Source organism: Petromyzon marinus, chromosome 13 (genome assembly GCF_048934315.1).
Source record: "Petromyzon marinus isolate PM22_M1 ecotype Great Lakes invasive population chromosome 13, UKy_Petmar_22M1.pri1.0, whole genome shotgun sequence".
Classification (NCBI taxonomy): Eukaryota; Metazoa; Chordata; class Hyperoartia; order Petromyzontiformes; family Petromyzontidae; genus Petromyzon; species Petromyzon marinus.
Genome location: NC_133679.1, coordinates 1,592,955 through 1,620,044, shown reverse-complemented (window position 1 = coordinate 1,620,044; position 27,090 = coordinate 1,592,955). Strand labels below are relative to the sequence as shown.

Here is a 27,090-nt window from a genome sequence, read left to right as displayed (position 1 = left end):
CGGCACCACGTGGTGTATTCCGCAAATATGCCCGACTGTGAGGGCGGGCACAAGCCGGCGTGAGTAGGTTAAACGTTGAGTTTTATAAGGGCACCACGGGGTGACCAGCCCCTCCCCACCCAGCCTCACCCCTCCCACCCCCCACCCAGCCCCACTCTCCCCATCCCCCACCTAGCCCCATGCTCCCCACCCAGCCCCTCCCTACCCTCCCTTCCCAGCCCCTCCCCACCCTCCCATCCCCACCTTTCCCAGCCCCTCCCCACCCTCCCCTCCCCACCCAGCCCCACCCCTCCCATTTTATCCGGGTGTCCGGACACACGTGGACAGACATCCACAGACATAGACAATTAATCCCCTGCCTCTTGTGAATTAATCCTGGTTGGGCTTCCAGTCCACTACGTTTCCTACCAGTAAAAGTTCATCTGTCTGGGCATTGCCTTGTTTGAAAATATTCCAAACCAGGAGGGCTATTTGTTACCGAATTCCAGTATGTGTTTCCTTTCGGCGATTCACACCTCCCTTACAAGATTATTTATTTGATATCATATTGAACTGCATTTAACTTCCATTATTTAGAACCATATGAGAAGCTGTAAGGTAGATTCCCATACTCACCAGGATGACTTGAATAGCCATACCATTCCTATATTCGCACATTCGATGCGCACGGTTAACTTCGTATGGTGTATAAAGAAGTTCAACATACATGCGTACATATTACTGAACTTGTATTTAGTTAAATTTTGATTTAAAGCTTTCGCGACTGCAGTGATTCATATTCTTGGTTCTTTCGGTAAAGTCAATGTGAGTCTCAAGTTGTAATGAGCATGCATTTACATGTGGAAGATCAGGGGTGGAATTGGACCGGAATGTCCCACAACGCCATGGTTGGAGTGAAAATGTGAACCCGGTTGCGTTGTTCCGGAATGAACCAGAGGCAATTGTAGCGGAGGGTAGTCTGCGTATATCCACATATATAATTATTTGGAATTAACAAACTGCTGAAATAGGCAAAACATTTTATTAGTGGTCAACGCTGGTCCCCTTGAGCTGAGGTTCAATTAGTACGGTCCGTAATTTATCCCCAATTCCAGCCCAGTGGATGATTATATTCCTTTATCAATTCAATTCTGGATTAAGACAACCCTCACACTCTGTTATTTAGTGGCTGTTTGATGACAAATACCAACACGTGGTAACTCCCAGCAAAAAAAAGTACCAGGCAGCTCCAATTATCACGCAATCTGTGCAAAGTGGCTCCGTGAGAAATAGAAATCTTTCATGTTGTTTAAGAATCTACCATTAAACACAGTACAACAGTTTAAATTCACACAAGACATGACACCATAATCAACCGGTCTAGCCAGGGTTGTCAGCTGATGCCCTATAATATGCCCTTGAGCAGCACAAGACTGTACTCTGCTCGTGTCACTTATCAACGACCCACACCCAAAATCTTATCGTAACAAATGTTGGCCAATTGTTAAGATAATAACCCGGATGAAGTGTTCCACACCGCGGCGACTGTTTAAATTACTGACGTGAAGTGGCCTTATTCCTCCGACTAGTAAAGTTAAATATATTTAACTCCACCGCCTTTGTTTCTAGTGGCAGACTCTTCTCTTTGCTCTGGTTGAGAAGAGCAACGAACACGATATTGCCTCGGGCAGCCGAGTATGTTTGAACATGAAATTTTAAAACGTATATATCTCTCTGTGCCTTGGTGGCCGTGAATGCTTTCGTGTCCCTGCTGGGGGGGGACAACTGGAGGCCCCCCGACCTCCTGCTGATCACTTCACCTCGTGGGTCCACCACGATTTCCTTCCTCGACGAGACATCCGCTGACAGGGCACAGCAGGCGCCGACCGCCGTCGTCGATGCAGCGCGTTCGCTCCTCCACGCGTGAGAATTGAAGAACACACCAAGTTATGCCGGGTAAAGTAATGTTGACCAAGCTAGAACACCATAATAGAGGTTTTTTGGGTTAGATCGCGTAAATATATGAACGCGTCATTAAACCCGCCACCACCCGACACAGCTGATTGGTAAGGTTTGTCACGTAAACTCAAGCAAAAAAAATTAGTCCATTAACTGAGGATGTGCTTTGCTGCATATAGCCCTCCCCACGCTGTTTCAGTCATAGGGGTTGTTTGACCATACTTCACCACGCCGGTCAGTGTGGCTTGGTGAAGTGGGGATCCAGAAACCGTTTCAGATATCGCCCGTGGCTGATGTTACTCGTGGCTCGCAATCAAGCTCAGGTCGGTGGGTTCAGAGTGGCAAACGACTGACTAAAACATAACACAAAGACAAAGATTCTCCTTATAGCCTTAACAGACTGTAGGAGAAAGTGCTATTAGCGAACACCAGGTATTCCCTTTTTTAAGGCTTATTCGACCTAGGGGAGGCCCAGGACTAGTTCAGATAATCGTCACTGGTGTTGGCCGTGAGCAGGAATTGAACTTGGGTCGTTGGGTTCGGAGCGCAGCGCACTAACCGCTTTACTTTCCCTCGCCCCCCAAAAAAATTGACACACGTGAACACACATACAAATGCACACTCACGGAATACACAAGGCTAGTATGGCCAGCATCATGCAGTGCCACGATCTCCCGAGAGCAACGCTCACACACTACCTGCGGTAACAAGACAAGGCAGAGATGACCGAGAGAATCAGCACAGGTTAAGATACCAAGTGCCACGGAGTTTTGCCAAGAAACAGTCTATGGTTCCTGGAATCACAGAGCACTGGAATACCCTGCCTCACACACACACACACGTGTACACGTGTACAAACATACAAAGACGAAGACCCCTATTGATCACGCACGAACACGCAAAAATATAACTTATTTTTCAACCCTGGTCAAACTATTTAAAAAGGACATTTTAACAAGTACCCGTTATATGCAACACCAAATGATTGAGGCCAGTACCTTTGCCGGTCCTCTGCACTGCAGTTCAAATCCGCAGCTGGTATCATTCTATCCTCTGAATCAACACGGGGGAAGCGCACACCAGGTGTGCTTCACATCAATCGACGGTGACGCATCCGGCCAGAAACCGAGCTTGGGTCGATGCAATCGTCACGCTTCGCCTTAATCCGTCGCATCACGGCGTTGCTCGATACCCGCTCTCAGACAATGGCACACCGAGATCGGACAGGCTGCTGTGAAAAAGGTACGTATGCATGTCGAATTTCTTTCGCACCGTGCAGTTAGCGAGCACCGAGAAAGACCGATAATCATGTAGGGAGGTTGTCCTTGTCTCCCGAACGGTGATCCCGGCGCAATGCACCAGGTGTGCCCATTGTAGGCCGAGCGCACAAAAGTTGATGATGCCGTCGTGTCACCGTTATCGCGCCGGCCTTGTAATCCAGAGGGCGACAGTCCAATCTCCCGACGCGGCAGTTGAAACAAAGGTGCAAGATTCTTAAATCTCCCACCGCCTATGTCCAGCCAGCAGTGTAAATGGGTACAGCGCAGTTAGGTCAATCAGCAGGTCGTGTACGGTGGGGTAAAGTGTGGGTATATTCCCACCTCTTCCAAGACATCTGCCCAGAATGGAAAAGTAGGCCAAATACCCTCAACAGGAAGACTCTCGAGCTCCCTCTAGTGGAGATCCTTACACGAGCAGTGGCGTGAGCAAGAAATCGCAGGGCTGCACCTTTACTGAGCGGAATCATGGGCTAACTTCAGATAACAACCGCCTTTGATGTGAATGGCCAGAAATCAAACTATGCTCACAGGGAGTACAGCTCAGTGTGCTATCCACCGCACTTCTACTACCCACAGACACACTCAAAACTCATTTCATGAAACCCTTTCCTTCACAGGTGGCTGGACATAATGAAAAGCACACACACACACTACATCCAAAGTGCCTATGAAGTGGTCAATTAAAACTATAATCCTGCATCACCTCCCGTTGCATTCAAAGAAACAAAAAAGCACTGCTGCCATCGATTGGTATCGAACCAAAACCAGGCCGCGCTGTGCATTTATATATTCACCTGTTGTGCCAACTCCTGTGATAAATAATACAACAAAAGCGGTGCCGCGGCATCTCAAATCCTCATCAAATTTGGCCATGCACTGATTCTGCTGGGGCAGCATTAGTCTCTGGTGGCAGTGGACTTGAATGCATCTTTGCCATCACAGGCGACGCTGGAGTCCACGTGCCTGTGGTTTGTTGACACGTTCCTGCTCCAAAAAATGAGAGCTCACGAAAATCGTTCCGCAAATCAGAAACCCAAGCTTTTCAAAATGGCTCATGAAATATCCAGCTGCAGATGAGTGCCATTTGCTGGCACGGCAAAGAAAGGGCCTTTTAGAAGGGAGGTTCTTACCGAGCTTGCTTAGATGGCGTTAGCTAAGAGATTGTCAACAGGTTTTGCAAATGAGAAACATATAAAAACTAAAGACATATATTTGTACCAATCAAATAACATGATGTGCATCGACAATACAGCAGAGTGAATTGCATTTGTTTAGCAGTTGTCATATGTACGTTGAACTTTGTTTGCACCTTACGTAGCCAACCGTGCTAATCGGAGGTGATGGAGGCACCTGTCTCAGCCTCTCGGCGTGGCAACCTAAGGCAGCCGCAATGACAACGCAGCCACGATCAACTATTACACCACCATCAACCTCAGGCTTACGGTGCTCAAGCCTCAGTTCATGACAATACAGTGTTCACGAATAATAGGAGGCTGAATAAGGCTGAGTTCTGCCCTAAACTAGTTTGACTAAGCCCATTGGGTTTGTTCTGTGGCTTCAGACGTTTTGATTAAGATCCTCGCATTCTTCTGACGAGGAATTTGAGATTCTATCAAATTTCATCCTCTGCAGCGCTAAACTTTTAAGAGTGAATTCTCGAATTCCAGGCATTCAGAATTACAATTAGAAGTACGGGTTCGTGTAATGGCTTGCTGCTAAGGTTAATGGATGTGCATTAAAGTGTTCACATAGGTTTATAGAAAGGTATCTCCTAACTACTGTGTTGTAACAATCACATGCTTGTGTACATACACAGATCCCCCGTATAGCCTTTTAAACTGTTGGGGCAAGAGTTGCACACTCGAAATGAACGACGTGGGCAGGTGCCCCAAATCGAGGGCAAACATTTATAGTGTAAATCTGAAAAAAGGAACAGCACGTTTGTCACACACAGCAATCCTCAACCGAGTCGCCATTAACCACGTGACTAGTGTACCAGTCCGGTTAATCAATACATTTATCTTAAACCCAATTCTACTACTGATCAACCATGTTTGTCTTTGACAATAACCCTTGCACTTCACTATTCTACTTTAATCCTAAGCTGTATGTCTATCTATACCATCCACTTATATCGGTATCTTACACCCATTACCTGTGCTGTATGTGGACAATATACGTACTGTACTTGTCACCATTGTACAACTTACTACTGTGCATGTGTTCTATTCTCAATAGCATTGCAAGTAGTCATACTCTGGGTGCATGGGCATGGTTATAGAATAAACAGTATTAGGGTTAGAGAATTACAAGTATTAACTACAGTACGTCATCCTTTACAGTAAACGGTGCTAAAACCCCTCCTATTTAATATATCACAAACTAACAATTCAAAGCCAAGCTTGAAGTCTATAACAAGTCTAGAACGATCAAAAACAATCTTTGGGTCCTTTACCTGTAGAATCCAACAACACGTGGTGTCACACACAGCAATCTTCAACCGAGTCGCCATTAACCACGTGACTGGTGTACCAGTCCGGTTCATCAATAAACCTGCCAGCCACCCACAGGCCCAACTCAGTCATAGCATGCTGGTGTACACACGTGCATTGATGTACTGCACAACACAAAAGGACCTTCACAAAACCACACTTTATTCCCTTGCTGCACAAGGAACTAATTAAAAGAGTGGTCCATTCCTAATGTGACACACACGTGCTATTAACGATCACTTGTGAAGGCCAGCGCAGTACACGAGGGAGTGGTGGTGGCGAGCACCACGCCCGGCCGCCTTTGTCTCCAGGTACTGATTCGGGCTGAGTGGACCTAGGGAAAGGTCCAGGACGACTCGTAAGTCCGCCACTAACGTTGGTGGTGAGCAGGAATGAACTTCGGCTTTGCAGTGAGCTAACCATGGTACACGCACACACAAGAGGTTCGGTACTCCTCAGAAACCCTACCTCCAGGAGTGTGTCTTCAAGAATGTAGAGCAGTAGTGGGGCCTCGTGGTTCAAGGAGCTGCAGTCTGTCATCTGCTTTGGACTGAAAAGACATCAAAGTAAAAGTGCACAATGTTAACATCTGGGGTGTGAACAATAGCTTGCGACCAATGCACTTTATCAGCTCAACGTGTCGCCTGCAAGTTTGTGAAAAACACCAAGCGCACAGCATGTCTCATGGACAAGACAATTCCATTGGTCAAGCTTCACTTTGCTATGATGCTGGACACAGGTCGAAACACCTAGGCCTGGGTCTTGGCTACTTCCTATCACGTGTGAAATTTTGTTGAGATGTTTATAGGCAAGTGCCCAGGTCACATGACTAATTTCCTCATTGCATGCTGTGACTGAATGCGAACTAAAATAGTCAATAACAAATTTACATAATTCAATATAGCAAATAACTACGATTGTATCTGGTAAACAAATATCTAAGATAGTGAATACAATCTTGGTATGTAAAACGAAGTGTGTGTTCTCGCCATTGACCGACAGGCATATGGGAACATTGGTGTGGGAAGGCCAAAAGGTCAGATGACAAAAAAGGACATTACATTTTATACATGAGTTTTAAGTCATATAGATTATAGTCTATTTTGTGTTAAAGTTGCTCTGCCTCAAAAGTTGGTAATATTATGCTGAGTGTTAGTTCTGGATAGAAAGATGTACGGCATGCATTATCTGAATACCGCATTTTAATTGTAGAGGTTATTTTATATATAGAAACATTATTTACATCATGGGACCTCCTTGCCAGTACCAAAATATGAGAATAGGTTTTCCCCTTTTTTCTGGCAAAAAAAAAGTGTTAAGATGTTAAAACACCAAACTGAAACCTTTTACAAGGAGTCATGTCTGCATTAACCACAATACTTGTGGTCAGAATGCAAACAAAAAACGTACTCTGATAATATATGTGGCGTTGCCTTTGAAACTGATAAGAAAAAAGAAAGAAAACTGTCTCTGGTGTGGACCAATCAGTTTAAAAAACAATGCATATATTATCAGAGTACTTTTTTGTTTGCATTCTGACCACAAGTATTGTGGCTAATGCAGATATGACTCCTTGTAAAAGGTTTCAGTTTGGTGTTTTAACATCTTAACACCTGTTTTGTTGCCATAAAAAAGGGGTAAACCTATTCTCAGAAACATTATTGTCTGCGTGGACTGCAGAATATCCGTATTGTGAGAGCCAATGTAATGCATAACAGTGGTACCTTCACCACCAATTGAGGTCATTGTGCATTTATTGCAGCGATGTGCATCGCACTGTAAGTGCTCCGAGTAAATGGACTGAGACGGATGAGGGCGGAGAAGCACCTGTCCGGAAGCTTGTAGATGTAACCTTGGCCTCGCGAGGTCCACACGAGCACCTTGTTTGCAGCCAGAAAATCACCCCCGGTCCAGGGCCCATCGGCTGTCCTTGGCATGCAGCACCGTGCACAGAAGTTCTCCAAACTAAGAACCTGTGGGAGGCGTACCGCACACGTGGAGCATCGTCACCACTATCACCACGCGTGGTGTCTTGATGGTAATAATTCACCGTCAACTTCCTGTGCAAGGTAAACCACTCAAGCAGGCTGCATCATCATGGGACTTCCTTTGCCAGAAGCCAAAATATGAGAATAGGTTTTCGCCTTTTTTCTGGCAACAAAACATACGTGACTTTACCGAAAAAACCAATGAGTAATTTATGCAGTCACGAAAGCTTTAATTCTTTATTAACACACTTCTACGGGGAAGTCACCTTTACAATTCTGTCCTAAAATTATTGCGCCCCTTGCTTTCTCCTACCCCTCCCCCTCTTCTGCTGCTGCCGTGCCCCCTTGCTCTCTTCAGCCCCTACCTCTACTGCTTATTTTAAGCCTCTGTCTGTTCATCCCTCCGGCCCCTTTTTCTTGCTTCTCTGTCCGTCTTTCCTCTTCTTGCCTCTTGGTGTCCCTGTATTTGTATTTCTGCTATCTTGTACCTCGTATTTGTTCACTCTGTCTATGCTGGTATGTTCAACCCAGAGGATGAACACGAAATTTAGCACTCTTCTGAAATTCGTGGTCCGCCAGGCAAGTGTCTGTGTCGATGGCCGACTGGTTTTGCATCACGTAATTTTTTCTTAGGTTTGTTGAATTCTCGTCTATCATCTTCTTGTTGTATTTACCTCCGTGCAGTTTAACGCTCTCTATGTGTTGCGTTGATGTCACCCTATATGCTCCCTCGCTATTTGTTTTTTACACCTGATGAAGATCGCTTGTGTTGCGGTCGAAACGTCGTGATTGATTTGTTTTAATATAATTTTGTGGTATTTCTACATACGTGACTTTACCGAAAAAAACAATGAGTAACAAAACAGGTGTTGAGATGTTAAAACACCAAACTGAAACCGTTTACAAGGAATCATGTCTGCATTAACCACAATACTTGTGGTCAGAATGCAAAAAAAACACTGATAATATATGCATTGTCTTTGAAACTGATTGGTCCACACCAGAGACAGCATTCTTTTGAGCTGTGTCTCAAACGGTGAAAGACCAGAGGACGCCATAATTTATACTAATACCACGAAATGCTCACGCCTCCGATGAGCACGGTTGGCTACGTATGGTGCGAAAGAAGTTCAACATACACACACATACATCCAATGCTGCAAACTGTGTCGCTGCAATTGAAGTACAATCGTGCAGTGGATCGGAAATGGCCCCTTGGTGCTCGTGTTCAATTTTCACTTATTTTCTCTACTGATTAGAGCATTGGGGACTTGTTAAAACTAATCCGAGTGCACTCATCAACGGTTAAACATTACTGTAGTGGAGTGGGATGATGATGAGGTGAGAGGCTTCTGTGAGGGAATCACCTTCCAGATGTGTGAGCAGACGAGCAGCAAGGTGCTCTGGGTGTAGGTGCAGAACGCGACGGCCTGAGCATCCAGGCCATCCACCGCCATCGACTCCTTCTCAAACACAGGCTCCGAGTCCTTAGAAATGAAAACCACATTCATCCACCGCCATCCACCGCTGCAATCCACCTCACTGCTACGGTGCGGAAAGAGGCAGTTGCCTCTGTGGTCAGATTTAACTACGACAAACTCAAAATATGCAGGCGTCAGGGTCAGGATCAAACCCACGACCTCTTGTATACCAGGCGAGGTAGTTAACATCTCACCACCATGGCCTCCCTACACAGCGTGGGGAGGTCCTCATCCACCAGTGGACTGACAAGAATGGCTGCGTGTATGCACACATTGTGGGTTGGTGAAGGAGGGGGTGGGAAGGGTAGATGCTGTGGCCAGAAATCAAACGCAGATCACCAGGTTCAGAGCGCAGTGTGCAACCCAAAACTTGGTGAAAACAAAAGTTGGGATATACCTCCAAAGTGGAGCAGTGCAAGGGAAGAAGCAGAAAGAGCAGTGTGGTGACTCTGCAGTGCGGTGGTGGTGGTGGTTGAACGCGGTGAGGATGAATAAGAACAGTCAGCGGGCCGGAATTAACGTGCGAAGGTCATGGGAACAATAACCATGGCAGCAGGGATAGAATAGTGATGACTGACCAACGAAATCTACATTGAGAACTCATTTCTTTGGAACTGCTTTTTGTGTTTAGTTTGTTGTCCATCCCCCGCACCTCCGAGTAGCACAGTTGGCTATGTACGGTGCAAAATAAATGTAACATACAGACATACAGTATACGCGTGTAAAGTGCCACACACCCCAGGATGTTGCACTCAAAGTGAACACAGCACACGGATCATTTTGGATGATCCCAGGGCAACTCCTGCTATCCCTGACTTCTAGAACGTATCACTTACAGCCTTAAAATCAATCTCAGATTAAAAAAATTGACTCGATAAATAGACACACAATAAAAAACTAACAAAGTTTAATGATGTGAAAACACAATTGGGTCAAACCTGAATGTTGTTGAGAACAGTGCTTAGATTCCAAACCTTCAGCAAGCCAGCCACTGAGACCCCGACCACAATGTCCTCTGGGGAGATACAAACATCACACACACACGTGGATGCAGCGTGGTGATGCATTTCATGAGATTAACTCATGTCTACATATTCGAGCAGACCGCTCCCCCCCCCCCCCCCCAGTGCCAGCTATCCCTGTACACCAGAAGGCATGGGGAGGTCCTCATCCAGCAGTGGATTTGAAAAAAGGGGCTCTTATGTAATCAATTTAATAATCATGGAGTCGCATTGACTTGGACATAGCATATCAACCAATTAGGACTCTAATGAAAACTAAAATCTCCACCTATCTTGAAAAGAGAGAAATACTCTTTAGAATATCACAGAGTCGGATATATTCAGACATAATGACCATCGTCCATGCTGAGATCGTGATGGTGCAAGTGCCTTCTTCCATGTGTCATCCTATTGATATGTTCCATAAATAAGTAATATTTCTAAAGCGATAAATAAGTACCTTCCATATAACCGATTTGCGCTACAGGGAATTAAAAATGCATCTTTGATTTCACGTTGATTAATGTTTGCAATATCTCCGATTCCTCGTGAGACACGAGTGTTTTTGTTTTTACACTGATTGCTCTTTATTTCATCGCTCTACTTTGTTTTGTTTGCTTTGCATTTGTAATTTTTGCGACACGTCTCACTCTTGTAAATGAGACTCATCCTAGTCTCTTGAGTTCCCAAATGGTTAAAACAATTAATCTTGAACTATGTGGATTCTTAGAATAATGTTGAAATGTTTACTCTGAGGTTCCTCATTTGTAGAACTGCCCAAGCGTCAATGTAAAAAACAAACTACAATTCATAATACCCATCATAAACAGCAAAACAAGGCATGTACCGAAGCTTTCTTATCCACTTAATGTAAAATAATCTGTAATCTAAACATTCATTTGTAAAAAAAAAATAACGCTAAAACTAGGAATGAAAGAGAGGTGATGTCGTTTGAGAAATGGTGAATAAGCATAATGTTCAGCTGTCAAAAAAACATATCACAATACATTCTACGAAAAATAAGAATAGGTTTTACCCTTTTGCAAGGCCTTTTGCGTTCTCTGGTCTGGCACTGGTGAGACTAGGCCCTAAAGAAGGCTGTCTCTGGTGTAGGCCAATCAGTTTCAAAGACAATGGCATTTATTTTCAGATAATGTTTGTTTGCATGTTCACCACAAGTATGTGTGGTTAATGCAGTGACTTGATTCCTTGCAAAGGTTTCTATTTGGTGGTTGAATATCTTAACACCTGTTTTGTTGCCAGAAAGGCTAAAACCTATTCTTATATTTTCATACTTTGATACTGGCAAAAAGGTCCCACAAGACATTCTTTATCATGATTTCCTTCTCATTGCAAACTTAGAGTGGATTTTTCTTTAAGATTTTGATAAGTCCATCGAATTATAGAGGTCTAAGGTAAGGGTAAGGAAGCATTATTCTAAAACAGACCATACATCAGTTGATGCCGTACCAGTTGTTATCCTCCACCGAGGGAATGTGGAGTTTACATGCCTGGCTCAGGGCTATAGACAACTCAGTGTGAAAATGAGCAGTCAACTATTTTGAAATTCCATTTTATATATATATTTTTTAAAAACTGTTTTAAAATTAACGCACGTACAAATATTGTGTGGTGGAGTGGTCATTAGCAACACTGCACTGTGAACCCAGTGACCCCAGTTGAATTCCCAGTCACGGCTAGCACCAGTGGCGAGCGATAACTTCACCATCACTCACCAGGTGAAGCATGGTCGTAACAACCCCATGACTGAAACAGTGAAGGGAAGTCTCTATCCAGCGGTGGATTGACCACAATGAGGTCAAGAAGAGGGGCATTGACATGAAACTTTGTGGATAAGAGGAGTAGCCGTCCCATTGATTAGTAGGAACCTGCTTGTGCGTTCCAGTGATAATCTCTACAAATACCTAAACAACTAGTCAGATGGTAGTTGAATAGTGGTCACTCTATTTTTCAAATCTATAACGGCGTATTTTGTTTTACTTTATTTTTTGGAATATCGAAAACATAGGTGGAAGCATCAGCTAAAAAAATGCTAAGCATTGTGTCAAAGCCCCAGTTTTTCCCCCAAAATGCCAGATAAAGAATACTGAAATACCATGAATGAAGACCGAAACCCATTGCATCAACATTTGAAATAATGTTTAACGTTTTATAATCCACAGCAATAGAATAAATTGTTCTCGTAATAAAAGGCCGTTTTTTTTCGAGCGAAAAAAATTACAAAAGCATTCGCTAAAATATATAGCGGAGCCTGTTGAGTCTTCTATTCAGAATGTCATTTAAAAAAAAATATTCATAATCAACTGCTGTTCAAATGTAGTATGGACAAGTTTGAGAAGGAAAATTGCTGCAGGAAAGCTTCTCAGAGAAATCAACAGCATCCTCAAGCCTGCATTTAAACGTGGCCTTCGTTGCTAACAGCTTAACATTTTCCCACCAACTTCTCGAAACCATTCACGGTATCCAGCAGGCAAGGTCAAGTGACGGGTTGTGTGCAATCCTGTTGCAGTTTCAATGGTCTTAATGGAAGACAAGTGGATAATACTTATCGGGCACAAAACAGGACTTTGATGAAAAAGAAAACCGGATAAATTGAAAATTGAAAAGGAAGCGCTGCTTGGGCTCCGTTCTACCTCTATGGCCAACAGCTCACAAACAAAGCAGAAAAATACCCACAAACCATGACTTGCTTATTGACTAGGACAAAGTGAAATCATAACACAGCGCAAAACAGATTGTATTAGAGGACAAATACCACCAAAAACAACTCTCTCACTTTAAATGTATAAATCAACACGAAATAAACAGAACCACATTAGTCGGAACAAATATTTCATTTACAAAAACAACAGTTTTGAAAGAACCAAAGGAACAATAATTATTTCATGTTTTATAAAGGTCAGATGAGGTACATACCGAGCGTTCTTGTGCACCTAAGGACACTTATGGTGGCCATCCAATTGGGTGCGTCCTTGGACGCCAGCGATCCCAGGACCTTGAGGGTGAGCGCGTCCAGGATGAGGACGTCGCTGTAGCAGCCCGAGCAGAGCAGCCAGCCCTCGTCCGCCGAGCCGTACGGGCACTTGTAGTACTGCGGAGAGCGCGCAGGTGGTCAGCTAACAACGGTGAACCACACACCGAGATCAGTGAACCAAAAAACATTTAATTTAACAATTGGAAAAATCTGAAACTAAACTTAACGTGTAAAGTCATCGCCTTTTGATAATCACGAATCTCTGTTAAGGGGGTGACCAACGCAAGCGTTAAGAAAAGTCCGTTTTTATATTTTGAATTTAGTTGCGGGTAATTTTCAAATGTGTTACTTGGGAAATAAGATGGAGCACAACAAAGTTTCTCTAGCACTGCTGCAAAGCCTAGACACCTGGCCGCATGAGCCCACCTGCCTGGCAGGGTCACGCACTCCGGCCACTGCGGAAGCTCGTGGCCCACACCCCCAAGAGAGGGCGACCACAGCCTGGGCTTGCCTCGCTTGAGGCATTGCAGGAAAGTTGAGCCCCAGGGCTCGTTTGCTAGGAACGCCATGTCCAGAGAATCCGGCGTGGGTTTTTAGCGTAAAAAAAAAAAATCTAATTTGCTGCCAATTCCATCTCGCGTGACTAAGCCACAACAACCGCCTGTCCCCCTTCCCCCCATAAGTTTGTGAGGGCTCTCGTGCCCTTTCACGTGCCACGTTGCTTCTACCAAAGCCCCTTTTGGAGGCCACGACGTAGCAGCCTCGCACGCGCCGCGCCCCGGCTCAATCTTGACCATCTGTGTGCTCTGGTAGGAAAAGCCCGCCCCATGGATTGCACGCTCTCCCTGCACGCAAACAAAAATCTGCCAGGTCTGGAGAGAACGAGAGCCGGCATGGACCGGGCATGCAGCCTGCCCCGGGCCAGCGGAAGGGCAGGACAGACCACCCATCCAAAGGCCGTGCAAAGCAAAGGGTGGAATGGTCTCCGTGTGGTGGTGAGCTACGGGGGAAAGAGCAGGCTCGACTCGCCCGAGGCACTGCAAGAATGTAGACAAATTTTTTAATAGAAATTATCACAATCTCCCGCCATTATGATTTCAGGTGCCGATTAATGTGCGTAATTAAATAATAATTCTAAAACTTGGCGAATGGGATTGCGATTGAGTAATCATATTTATTTGCTTTTGATATAGCACTCTTTACGTTGGGACAATAAGTGACTTAGATCACCATCTCATCTCAAACATTCTGGAAGTGCACAAACATTTAATGGAAGGGGAATAGATTCTGCCTGACAGAAATATAGTCAGGATTTTTAATACATTTTAATGCATTTTTTTGCGATTAAAACACTATTTATTTCATTTGAATACTATTCGCGTACCACTCATACCAATTCTTCCACTGCTAAAATCTTTACATATGCATTCATGGCTTGGCAAGCACAATTCCCGATTTACACTTCTGACGAACCACGTCGTGGGTATAAAATCCCACGAGTAGCCTAGGGGCCGTCCATAAATGACGTCACGCACCTAGGGGGGGGGGGGGTCAGACATTTGTGACAATGTGTGACGGGGGGGGGAGTCAAAAAATCGTCCAAAATCGCGTGACGTCATTTATGGACGGCCCCCCAACTCGCGCATACTCGTGAGACGTAACAAAGGCGCAGAATCTCACGAGCTCACGATTCACGTCGCCATCTTCGCAGGGCTCCCCTCCCCGCTATCTCCTTTGGTATCATCTCTCTCCTCCGCTTGATGCTCTCCGCTTCACAAACCACTGCCTCCTCTCCAATCCCCACATCAACCTCTGCGCCATGGTTGGTTGCCCCTTCTCTGCTGCTGCCGCCTCCGTTGTTTGGAACGATCCTACGCTGCAACGCTGTCTGCCTCCACCAATTAAAATCTAAATGCAAGACCCTTCCCTTCTCAATCACCGATGGTTAACCTTTCACCTCGTGCCTACAATGCCTATTCGTCATACCTCCCCTTGGGCACGACAACTTTACATTTTGATATTTATGTATATTTTGTGTACAATTTTATCTCTTCTCGCCTTGACTAAAATGTTGTCGTCTTGTTTGTTAAATTAGTGTTTTGACATTCCTTGGGTCTTTCGGTAAAGTCATGTAGATAGGTTCAAAGAAAATAACAAAATAGCACAAATATAATCTAAATGTCAAAACAAAAAACTTTTGTTATTTTCTTTGGACATATCTACGTGACTTTACCGAAAGACCCCAAGAATATGAATTCCTGCAGTCACGAACGCTTTAAGTCAAGATTTAGTGCTTTGACATTTAGATTATATTTTTTTCTTCGAGATTTCATTAAAAGTCTCGTGAAAATCATACACTGTTTCGGTAGTGTGTGTATGTGTTTATGGTGGTGGCTTGGAGAGGCCTTCATGCATTGATCAAGGCTGAGAACGATGATTTATTTTACACACATATATGTATAAACCCCACTGCACTCGAGTATAACATCCATAACATATATCCGTTTTCCTATGTATATGCACAATATATCATGTGAAAAAGACAACTCGATAACCACGTCTATATGAGATTGTAAGCAAACATTTATGCATTCAAACTTATTCCCAGCATATTTGTTTTAGATATGACACCATACGACAATGGCCTCGTCTTATAAATGATGATTCGGGGATGATTATCGTGCACAGGTACATTACAGGCAATGTTTTTCTCTGGTAATACTGTACCTGACAAAATTTACTGACTAAAATAATGATATCATCAATTACATGCAATGTGACTTCGTGGAAAATACACTTAAATGTTGGGTCATCCAAAGGCCAAACAAATGATGTACAGGATGTTATTAGCTTCGTAAAAAAAATAAGTGAATACTTACATGCATTTCTGTATGTACGTACGGATGCTGCCTGAACTCCACACAGCGCCCATCGCTTACATCCCACAGACACATTTGCCTATTGAAATAAAATTAATACAAAAATAATGTCACACTCACATTGCGATAAACACATCCAACATTAAGCTGATTGAAAAATGAAAGCCACAATCTTTTAAATCTATTCAGGAACACAATTTTGTCCATTTGACGTTTTCTTTTAAGTTTTGGTACGAATGTTGAATAATTTGGAGCACATTCTTAATACATACAATGAAAGCAGGAGTCAAATTATTATTTTGAGCACAGCTGATTCTGTTAAACACATTATTTTCATGTTTAAAGCTGAATATTTAAGATTAATCTGATAATAGCTGCAATTTTAACTTTTTTTACAGCTAACATTGAATATTTCAGATATATTTTTAAAATACCTTGTTAATTTTACTTCAAATGTGTAAAATCTCTGAAGCAGTTTCAGATAACCACATAATGCATATTTACACACACTAGTATTTTTTTAAATTCCCAACAAATCAAACACTAAAAGATCGCGGCATACTGCCTCTTACAGGCACGTGGATGCACGCAGATATATATCATTTAATTCATTAGCAGGGGTTAAACTATTAGCAATAACAATTTGGGCGTGTAATGTCATCACTTACACACAAAAAAAAGAAATCCGGCGGGCTACAACCTGCTTCCGCCACGACTATCAATCTCCTTACGCACGCTAACATGCATTATGCAATAAAAGGCACAAAGGCACAAATTATCCCATAACGAGATGCCATATGGCGAAGGACCCCTCTGTTGCCGGGCTGCGGTAATCGTGCGGAGTTAATGGACTGCATTTAACATAGGCGTGGATAATCGTCGACGGGGGTGAGCGGCGACGGGCGAGCGTTCACACCAAAGGCCCATTCAGGTTCACGTCTAAGACCCACACGCTGGGACGGGCCCTCGACACGACTCTGGGAACAATTACAAGCTGTGCCTCATTAAAAGCCACGATCCCCCACCGCCTGTGTCACACGCGCGCACGCGCCCCCGTGTGCGTACACGGGGGCGCGCTCACCACCCACGCGTGCGGAGTGGCCGCGTTCCCGCACGGCGCTTCCGACGCGTTAGGCGCACCCAGCCCCTGGCGCTGACGGTGTGTTGGCACGCGCCTCACTGACAGTTGGCACGCGCCTCAAAAACAAACTACGCACAATGTTTAACAATTCACATTTTTTTAAAAATGAATTTACAAACGGAATATTTTTCGTACTATCTGGAGTATGGGGGATTTTTCCCCCCTCCCAATTTTCAAATGAATCCAAAAATATCTGAAAATATTTCAGAATAACCGAAAAACATTGTTTCAGATTGATTCGAAAATGTGACATCTCAGCCAGTGACTTCATTGCCATTATCACATCTTTGTCTTCCACTCCAAAAGTGCCATCACGTGATATTCATTTTTATGAAATTAGTGAAACATAAAAGTGTTTACATTATAATTATTGCTTTACTGATGGAACTTGGTAGAAAAAAAATCAATAATTAATGTTTAAAATTCTTTAAAACAGTAAATTTATTGCATAAACAATGGTCGTTATAAAATATGGAATACACTTACTTTTGAACATTAAATAATCCTAAATTAAATCTGAAATTGGACGTTATAAGTAAAAAAAATCTTAAATGTTTTAATCTGAAACCCTCCTTATTGGGTATATATTAGATAGTACAATATATACAAGTACACCATACTGTGCATGCAATTAGGCAAGTGTGTGAAAATAACAAATGCAGGCATTTTGGTCATAGGCTCACATATCACTGAATCATAAAATTAATAATGCTCAGGCCTTTATCAATCCACTGATGAAGGTCTTCCAATGCTGTCTTGGTCACGAGGGGGTTGCGTGACCATACTTCATCATGATAGGCAGTGCAGGTTGGTGAATGGGAGGGCCCATGATTGGTTTAGATATTACTCGCCACTGATGTTAGCTGTAGCCGATAATCAAACTCAGTCAACTGACTGACTGACAGGTGTGGTTGTTCCTGTTATTCACACGATTGTATGAAGATGCTAGGAAGAGCCTAACCCTTCCTTTTGGGGGAAAAAAACCCCGTATCTATGAGGGTATTTTCTAAAATAAATATGCATATATAAAACGGAGCATAGCAGGTGCCGTATGATAACATCGCAGTGCTGCACTGTCCATGAAACCGCGGGTCTTCGGTGCAAATTGAGAAGAGTTGTATGCCCTGCACATCTACATTAAACGTGTACAGGGCATGCAGCCGTTTTAGTTTTTGTTGCAGTTACCGGGCTTGAGATGCTCATCTTGCGACACATGAAGTGTGTAAGTTTAATCTCAGGTGGCCAAGCACCTTCATTCTATTTTGCGGTGACAAGTACGACTGTCCGATTTCAAACACGTTTATTGCAGTGATTGCCAATTGCAGTGCGAAAGAGTGTAATTAATGTGAGCAGTTTAACATGGCATAAGCCAAGCCATGGCATTTAGTGGAGTCACACACATGCCTATTAAAAATAGGGTGAGGTGTAACAAACATGTTGTACAATTTGCTGATCAAATTAAAAGTGACAGAGAAAACAAACATACTTTCCACCGTGAGTTTTTACCATGAAAAAAAATATTGCATGTGAATATAATCCCACCATACTGTTTTGTGGGCTCTTTAAAGTGTATTTGATGTCTTCGCTGTGTATCATTAACAAAGTCAATACTGCAAAGGGTACAATTAAAATAGGTGATTTTTACAATTCTCTACGCTTTAACGAGAATTGTGAAAATAAATCTATTTTAATCACTGAAATGTGTTTCTTTTACCAAAAGAGTGGCATACTTGTTAATCTGTACATTTGTAAATGACAAGAAGGAAAACAAGAGTTTTCACATCGCCCTAAATTAACGCACAAAATACCTAATTTTAGCATTGATTAATCTATTTCAAATTAATATTTGATAATATAATTATTCCGTGGTTTTCATATCCCCTGCACTATGAGGCACCATAGTTCCGTTTTGTTATATAGCTAAAGGGCATATAATGATTAATCGATTTTAAAGGTTTTCACACTAATTATGCACGCAAGGAATCTAACGCGTAATAATTAACGTCTTAAGATGTATGTAAATTATCTGACCGTTATACCTTTCAGCGATATAATTCATGAGACTATACGAAACAGAAACAATATGAGCCATTAAACCCGTGATACCAAATATATTCTTGAATCAAATCACAGTCGCAAATCATAAAAAGTTATCCAATTATGCAGAAGGCTGGTAATTATGAGATGTCTTGTATGCAACAATATACAGTCCTTATTCACATCCGTAAGTCTTGTCTGTATTGGACGCTGAAGTCAAATATATTATTATTATCGCTATGAATAATATTTGACTCCTTTTCAGAAGGGTCATGCCAAGTTTTCACAGGACGGGTGCGATGATTTCTATGCATAATCACAATTTAATATCTTTTGCTCAATTAATATTTGGATGCTACTTGATGGAGGGATCTGTAATGTCAATATGAGAACAGACCATCCATCAACAATAGACTCTTCAGAGTTATGCTTGCCTCTGGGCAACACAAGAGGTAAATGGTAATGGTGCAATTGCGCCATCTTCAGTTTGAGAGTGGCGAGGGTCCTGCAGACGTGCCCGTCGTGTTGCACAGGGCTTCCCAAATGGCGGACCTGGGAGGGATTTTTGGGAAAATTATCATTCCGCTCCCAATGCCCTTGCTGGTCAGGCTCTGGGCTGGCGGATCGATGCAATAGCAGGAGACGCCTCTCCACCTGTACGGCACAGGATCTACACAACAACGGGGCAATGGCGATGTAATGATTTGCTTATCAATATTGATTCTTATGCTCACGTTGCGTGCCGCATCTGATCGCAATTCGTTATTGACTGCGTATGCAAATTACAGCGCGAATTATATTGTAATGGTGCATTTAGGCTATTGGAACGAATACAACGGCGAAATGGTGTAAATGAGACGGTGAATGCTGTGCAAAAGAATTGATTCTGAAATATGATCGCAACGCTGAATCGTAAGAATTCCTCGAATGGGCAGGAGATGAAGCGTGGCTCAGCTTAGCTCTTTCAGTGTCAGAAATTGTCGCGGAAAACCGTCTCGTGTATTATTTCACTTTTTCGATCGTAATATACTCTTATTGGTTTGCATGAATAATTGTCATTCGTCATCATCCACGGCTGTTTCACGGCCCCCCTAAACTGCCACCACCAATGACGACCCTGCGATGTCATAGCTTGCGTGGCACCTGCAACACGAGATCATTGCATTGCTCCATCTCCTCAGTGGACGCCCTCTCAGATGTGTTCTATTAATTGGCACCAATGCGGTCATTATTATCGACCGCCTCCCATCATCTCTCGCAGCGACGCGTCTTGCTCAAGCCCACGAGCTCGTCATAACAGTTTGAATGATGTCACACCGGGTCATGTTATCCACGTGTCTTTCTCGCTCTGCCTCTCAAAAAAAAACTCAAGGCGTGCAACATTTGAGTGTATACATGGATATTATTAAATATGCCTCAACATACACTCATGTCAATGTTACTCGGCACATCGCCGGGCATGACAAGCGGAGGTGATTATAATTACTGTAGTCTGCACGTGAGCGCAAGCTGGTGAGAAATCACGGTGGTTGTGATCCCATTTGTTTTACAAACTGCCGTGATTTTCATAGCCCAGATTTATGACCGCATGCTTATGAATATATATTTTATTCATGAGAACAAATATATTAAATATTAATTTGTCATGCAGTCAAATGCTTTAATTTAACCAATATAAATCTATGAAGATTGAAAATCTATGGAGATTGAATAAAGGTATTGTATAAATAAATACATATGTGAATTATGATATTTACATACTCCATTGGGCCTCATGAATGTTCACCCCAAGTATTGAAATTCCTTTGATCCAGGGTTGCTGCAATATACATTTTCACGAAATTATATCAAATGTTATGATATAACTATATCAGTTTGCCATAGCTATCACATATATTTCGGATAAGATTGTATTGGAATTTATGGATTTTTTTGTTTATTAGATCGCGTAAATATAAATGTGTTGTTAAACCCGGCACTGCCCGACAGTCAATTAGTAAGGTTTGTCACGTGAATAAAACGTGCCAATTCGTTACCAGTTCGTCACACGGGTGAGTAAACCCACAACATTTGTAATTAAAGTACGACGTTTCGCCGGTAATTACAACCAGCCTAATTAATTACAACCAACACGCCAATTCGTTAGTAACGTTAGTAACGAATTGGCGTGTTATTTTGTTTACGTGACAAAACTTACGAATCGACTCTGTCGGGTGTGTCGCTAAACCCGCCACCATCTGTATTCACGCGATATAACCCCCCCCCCCCAAAAAAAAAATCACATTTCATATGGATATTGGTCGCGAAAGCCGACCACTACGTGTTAAACTAGATTGTATTGTGCCTGTCCTTTTCTCTACGTCGAGTACAAAATGACTTTAAAAGTTCTTGGACTGCGGGTCACAACATGACATGAGGCTGGCTCGTGTCTTTTGCCCCGTTACAATCGCAATCCGTGTAAGCGCTCACGCCTGCCAGTTAGCTGCACGGTGATGAAACGGGAACGATGAAGACGATGGCGTCTTATGATGCCCATGGCTCCCGGTGAAAGGGACACTGTGGCCATGGCGACTATTTTCAAGCGTGGATGAGGCGACGGGGTTTTTTTGTTATTTCCTGAATAATTGACAAGAGCACGAGGCAAAGCCAAACGCATCGAGCACGGCCAGACACGGGGCACTCTCGAACGGCGATGGAATTAGCGCAAAGCAGTCTGCAACATTCTCAAACTCGCGTTTGGTAATGAATGGAAATTTTCACTCTACAGCATTTAATTGTCCATTCGCAAACGCAACCACTTGCTCGAGCTTACAGTTCCCGCTGATAACACTTTGAAGCTGGTTTGTGAAATGCGCCAAAGAAGATCTGATCAGTATGTGCAAACCTTTGTGATGTGTAGCGTTTATGTAACGTTGAGCACCTTCATGAATTTATTGTATCAACATGTTTCAAGTTTATTGCCGGCAATCCGAGTTTGATCCCTCAGCGCGGCTAACATCAGTGGTGAGGGATATCTGAACGGGCCCTGATCCCACTACGGACACACGACTGCCCTCCCTTTCCCATTCAAGAATCCCTCACTGACCAGAATGGTGAAGTGTGGTGAAACTTCCCGAATGATTGGTCATGGAACAAGAATGCCTTCATCCAGCAGTGGATTGACAAAGTGCCTGAAAATTACTTCAAACCTTACAGGACCCCATGATTGCCAATAAGATTGGATAATCCGGCAGCATGTTTAACAAGCCCGACTCTCCTGATGGCACGTGGAGAGTCGAAACCGATCCAAATATTGGTCTGGTTTAACCAATAGGCGCATGGATTAAACAACTCTGTTTTACTTACGTGTAGAATTTACACACAATCACAGAAACACAGTGAACGTGGGCCAAAGGTCCGTGTTGTTAATGGGACTCTGCTAATATTTGCCTTACCCATAATTCTCCAAAGCAATGCATCATGAGTGTGCGCATGTCATGTACATGTTTTTTTGTATTGTTAATAATCATAATGACCTAGAACATGTGAAAATGCCTGAATGCTCGAGTCTCATCCAGTTTCATGTTGACAGTGGGGAAACGTGGCTGATGGGGCCTCATGCAATGCCAGCAGCTGATGAGTGTTACGCTGAGGAGTGAATTGTAAGCCTTTAAGCCAACTGACCTGGAATTCCATCCAATCAGCCCACAGGAAGTCACAGTAACTGTATTTATTGCATAGCATTAACCGAAACTATACATCTTCTTTGGTTCTTTCGGTAAGTTCACGTAGAATGAGAATAAAATAATAAAATAACACAATAAAATTCTCACGACGTTTCGGCCACAACGCAAGCAGCCGTCTTCAGGTGAAAGGTACAGACCTGTCGGGACGACAGAGCTTGCGTTGTGGCCGAAACGTCGTGAGAATTTTATTTTGTTATTTCATTATTTTATTCTCATTCTACGTGACCTTACCGAAAGAACCAAAGAAGATGAATCCTTGCAGTCACGAAAGCTTTAAATCGAAACGAAATAATACATTCCAAATATTCCAGCAGAGGGAGCCATTGGCCAAGAAAATTCAAAGTTCACAGGTAGAGAAGATTAATCAATCCACAAAATCTCGTGGTTGTTCCTGTCACGTGCATTGAATTTTAAACGTAAAAATACAGTGGCGTTTTTTCATTAATATACGTTGTATGTGAATGGTTCATGGAAATCCTGCAGCCATGAGAGCAGTGATGGCCAACCGAGACGTGTGAGTGGGCCACATGAGTCAGTGGGCCACGTGAGAGCAGTGATGGCCAACCCACCCGTGTGAGTGGGCCACATGAGTCAGTGGGTCACGTGATAGCAGTGATGGCCAACCGAGACGTGTGAGTGGGCCACATGAGTCAGTGGGCCACGTGAGAGCAGTGATGGCCAGCCCAGACGTGTGAGTGGGCCACATGAGTCAGTGAGCCACGTGAGAGCAGTGATGGCCAGCCCAGACGTGTGAGTGGGCCACATGAGTCAGTGGGCCACGTGAGAGCAGTGATGGCCAACCGAGACGTGTGAGTGGGCCACATGAGTCAGTGGGTCACGTGAGAGCAGTGATGGCCAACCCAGACGTGTGAGTGGGCCACATGAGTCAGTGGGCCACGTGAAAGCAGTGATGGCCAACCCACCCGTGTGAGTGAGCCACATGAGTCAGTGGGTCACGTGAGAGAAGTGATGGCCAACCCACCCGTGTGAGTGGGCCACATGAGTCAGTGGGTCACGTGAGAGCAGTGATGGCCAACCGAGACGTGTGAGTGGGCCACATGAGTCAGTGGGCCACGTGAGAGCAGTGATGGCCAACCGAGACGTGTGAGTGGGCCACACGAGTGAGTGGGCCACATGAGTCAGTGGGTCACGTGAGCGGCCCTCCTCCACCTCAGTGGGCCGCAAGTTTCAAATCGTGCTTGTGTACTAATCACGACCCCACGCATGACCCTAGGGCCTTGACACACCTAGACCAATATGTAATAATAGGGTTTTCCCCTTTTTTCTGGCAACAAAACTGAAACCATTTTACAAGGATTAATGTCTGCATTAACCACAATACCTGCAGTCAAAATGCAAACCAAAAACATACTATGATAATATATGCATTGTCCTTGAAACTGATTGGTCCACACCAAGGGACGGGTTTCTTTTGAGCCTCGACCCAATTGGTGCTCGACCAGATGACGCCAAAAGGCGTACACGGCTCAAAGACAATGCACTATCAAAGTAATGAAGGCTCGGGGTGAGCATCTACATCATTAGACCTCTTTTGCCAGGACAATGCATATATTATCATAGTATGTTTTTTGTTTGCATTTTGACTGCAGGTATTGTGGTTAATGCAGACATGAATCCTCGTAAAAAGGTTTCAGTTTTGTTGCCAGAAAAAATGGGAAAAACCCCTATTATTATATTTTGGTACTGGCAAAAGAGGTCTAATGTCACTTAGACCCGGCCACCACGAGGGTCTACACAGGACGCAGGTTACCCGCCAGGCCACATGGTGCCCAATACTGCACTAGAGCGTGTCCATGCTGCACAACAGCAAAAAAAGGATAAATTATTCTTCAATAAAATGATACAATGACTGGGGTGTGTGGGTGAAGTTGTGCATGCCAAATGCCATTTTTAGCATACTATTATCTTAAGAACATCATGATCACTACAATATGCACACCATTATCTTATTACAGTACGTAGGTGTGTAATGATATTTGTTTACATGTATTTATCTCGTGTCATCATCATCATCATTGATGGTGGATGCCCATGACAGATGCGTTCCATTTGTCGCGATCTTCGTTTGTCTCTCAAGGAGAGTTCCGTCCGACCGTCTCACATTGTCCCACCAACTCACCCACTTCCTTCCCCTTCCCTTCTGCCATTTCCTTTGCAGAACAATCTTCGTCGCGTCTCTAGCTATGACCGTCTAAGGATATGTCCTGCGTGGGCCACCCTTCCTTCTCATCCGACTTGCAGCCATTCTTTCTCATTGTCACGAGAGCTTACATTATTCACTTCTCTGACACCACATCTCGAATACATTTCACCTTTTCACCGCAATCCTTTCAGAGTGTCCATCTTTCACTGGCTAGTCCCCTAAACTTCACACGGACACCGTCAATATCTTCACGCTCACATTTATGTCTGGCGTCTTCCTTGTTCCTGCCCCTCTGACCTCTTTAAAAGCGGTCTTGGCTAAGCCAATTGATTGCTGCAATTCGGAACAAACAGTGATTGATGTTACACAACATCTAAACTCAAATGCTACCGCGACATACCGTGCAGGCATGATGGGGCTACGAGATAAGAATCGCACCACAAAGGGCTTCAGATTTAAAAGGACGGGCACAAGTGAAGACACTCATCGGCCAATTAGGCCTCGACAAGCTGACAAGAGCAGAGAACGCGGGGCAACTTTTCATTGTGCATAGACCGATGTGAAGTTGAGAGAGAAAGCAATGGTCGTGTCACACTAACCAGATGCCCGTGCTCCAGTGACAGACCGGTAGTGTCAGGGGGCTGTAGAGAGCTGAGCCCCCTCCCTTTTAAATTCTCATAGCCAAGTCAAAGAATGTTGGTACAATATTTAACACCCGTGGTAATTTAAGCGATTGGCGTGTGCAGCCTTTCCTCACATACACCAGCGGGTGGTAGCCAGAGCAGAACGCACAGTAGATTAAAGTCAGATCGTAATCGTCACTCATTCTGTTTTGGGTGTAACATTTGGTTAAAGTTTGTCTAACATTGTGTCGTACCCACCCTTGCGTTTCTTCTGTACGCCCCCTCCCTTTAAACAAGGTCATGCGGCAAGGGCTGTGCAAGTGCCTCCAACTTATTGTGCAATGTATTCTCTGTATGGCACCGCCTCCGTAAACTGTAGGAGCACGTGGACATTTCTGAATGCGGTGTGGAAGTGGGAACTCTGTTGGGGCGCGTGGTTCCCAGAGGCAGACTCTGCAGCAGTGAGAGCATTAATGACTAATGACTATACTGCACTGATGAGTCATAATAATAGCAGAACTGGTCCACAGTTGAGTTTGTCTCACTGTTGTCTGTCGGTCAATATGACTAAACTGTTGTTTGGTTGTGGCCTCCGACAAGAGGACCGCAATGCACTTCTTTAGGAACTGCTGATGGTTTTCGCATAATGCACAAAGGCTTTGTGTACGCCTTTCCCTGTGTTCTTTCAAACGTATGTACATTACCTTTAAAACCTTGAAGGTGTTTGCCTTACATTGGCCGATAATTTGGTACATCTCCGAACACCCTAAAATTATTAGAGGACCAGATAACACAACCTTGCACGTCAAATATAGACCATTTCAGTTTTTAGAGAATATAAATTCATGCAGGTCGATCACAAACATGCCATTGAATAACAATCAACAGAATAAGGAAGCTCTATTTTTGATTAGAATACTGGAAAAGTTAACACATCAGAATACTGAGATATGGCTTCTAGATAAATACAAAAATAATTTCCATACTATTCCAATGATATGCAAATAGGACGGCACAAAAGCTTGCATTTTCTCTTAATCACTGTTGACAAAGAACACAAGCTGAGAAAAGTCCATAAGCCAGAAATGTAAACAAAGCTGCATTAATGAATTTACTTGGTTATCATTGCTTCCAGCAAGGCCTATGTTAAGCACATAACACTGCTGCCACTAAACCTCATTTTCATAGTCCGAAGTGGTAGGATATCGAGCATGCCATATTCAACAAAATTATGCCGTGAAAGGCATTTTCAGAAAAATATATAATAATCAAGTTGCTGCTTAAAATGACAGTATTCTGTTTATATTAATTGCAATGAATTTCCCCCAAGGTTAGTTGACGTAGCC

The 27,090-nt window shown here is 43.5% G+C and overlaps 1 protein-coding gene across 4 annotated transcripts in view; it reads right to left on the bottom strand.

Annotated features, from left to right (window-relative positions):
* Positions 1-27,090, bottom strand: part of LOC116942198 (WD repeat-containing protein 7-like) — a 145,232-nt gene that overhangs the window by 101,925 nt on the left and 16,217 nt on the right. For all 4 annotated transcript variants that reach the window (XM_032953871.2, XM_076066791.1, XM_076066792.1 and 1 more), the window contains 6 exons: positions 16,055-16,133; positions 13,118-13,292; positions 10,118-10,194; positions 9,066-9,185; positions 7,538-7,683; positions 6,179-6,260 (listed from right to left, as the gene is read on the bottom strand). In XM_032953871.2, the coding sequence (XP_032809762.2) occupies positions 6,179-6,260; positions 7,538-7,683; positions 9,066-9,185; positions 10,118-10,194; positions 13,118-13,292; positions 16,055-16,133 (679 nt within the window). The remainder of the gene's footprint in view (positions 1-6,178; positions 6,261-7,537; positions 7,684-9,065; positions 9,186-10,117; positions 10,195-13,117; positions 13,293-16,054; positions 16,134-27,090) is intronic.